The sequence below is a fragment of the Chanos chanos genome, chromosome 15 (genome assembly GCF_902362185.1).
Source record: "Chanos chanos chromosome 15, fChaCha1.1, whole genome shotgun sequence".
Taxonomy (NCBI): Eukaryota; Metazoa; Chordata; class Actinopteri; order Gonorynchiformes; family Chanidae; genus Chanos; species Chanos chanos.
In genome coordinates this window covers 7,818,943-7,819,946 of record NC_044509.1, presented here as the reverse complement: position 1 = coordinate 7,819,946, position 1,004 = coordinate 7,818,943, and the positions used below count along the sequence as shown (strand labels likewise).

Below are 1,004 nucleotides of genomic sequence, written 5' to 3'. Positions count from 1 at the left end.
CCCTCACTACGAGAAAGTCAGCGGCGACTACGGGCACCCGGTGTACATCGTCCAGGAGATGCCTCCTCAAAGCCCCGCCAACATCTACTACAAAGTATGAGGCGAAGACGGACCGTCGGGCCCCGCTGACACACAATCTCTCTCACGCAAACACAGATACACACGTACGATTCAAAAAAAAAACCAGAGTCTTCGAAAACCGCGGAGAACTTCTTTGACTCTCTTCAGATGCTGGTATGACCATCAGCTTTCCCACACACCCCTCCGAACTCTCCGCGGACCCTGCGGGGCAGAGACTCCGAACGGAGCCCAGGCAGGGTGGTCAAACAGTGGCTTTGGGGTGGAGGGGTGACCCTGAGTTACTGAGGGCATGGAGCTGTTTTCTGTCCTCAGTGAATGGAGCAGGTCTACAGAGGAGCTCCACGCCAGCATGGAGGTCTTTGTGACTCATTCACATTCAAATGCTGTTGGTTGCCAGCTGTAGGAATTCTAGTGTTACAGGAGGTGTTTGTGTGACTGTTTTTGTGTGTGTGTGTGTGTGTGTGTGTGGTGGTGTGTGTGTGTGTGTGTGTGCGTGTGTGTGTGTGTGTTAGGGAGGAATGGCGTGGGTTCTGTGCAGACTGTGTTGATATTCAAAGGATATGTGTGTGTATGTGTGTGTGTGTGTGTTTGTGTGTGCGCCAGTCTAAAAACCAAACCACAGGAAAGAAGCGAAAGCTAAAAAGAACTCAACCACTAAAAAAAATATACAGGATATATGACATGATTATTTCATACATGTTTAGATTTTTTTTTTTGTCGTCAGTATGTAATTGTTGTATTGTTTGCCAACTTGTTTGGAAACGTAGGAATCCAGTTCACTGTGTTACTTTTATTTATTTCAAATTTTGTGCTTCAAAAAAAAAAAAAAAAACATGTTTTTTCCTCTACTCCCTGGTTTTCCCACTTTATCACTCTTTTACGACCCCTCTTGCATCAAGATTTTGTTCTCTTTTTTTTTATGT

At 45.5% G+C, this 1,004-nt stretch overlaps 1 protein-coding gene across 1 annotated transcript in view; it reads left to right on the top strand.

Moving 5' to 3' along the window:
• Positions 1 to 100, top strand: part of efnb3a (ephrin-B3a) — a 20,177-nt gene extending 20,077 nt beyond the window's left edge. Inside the window, exon 5 of the mRNA XM_030793051.1 lies at positions 1 to 100. This exon is cut by the window's left edge and continues 316 nt beyond it. Coding sequence (XP_030648911.1) covers positions 1 to 100 — 100 coding nt within the window.
• The last annotated feature ends 904 nt before the right edge of the window (positions 101 to 1,004 follow it).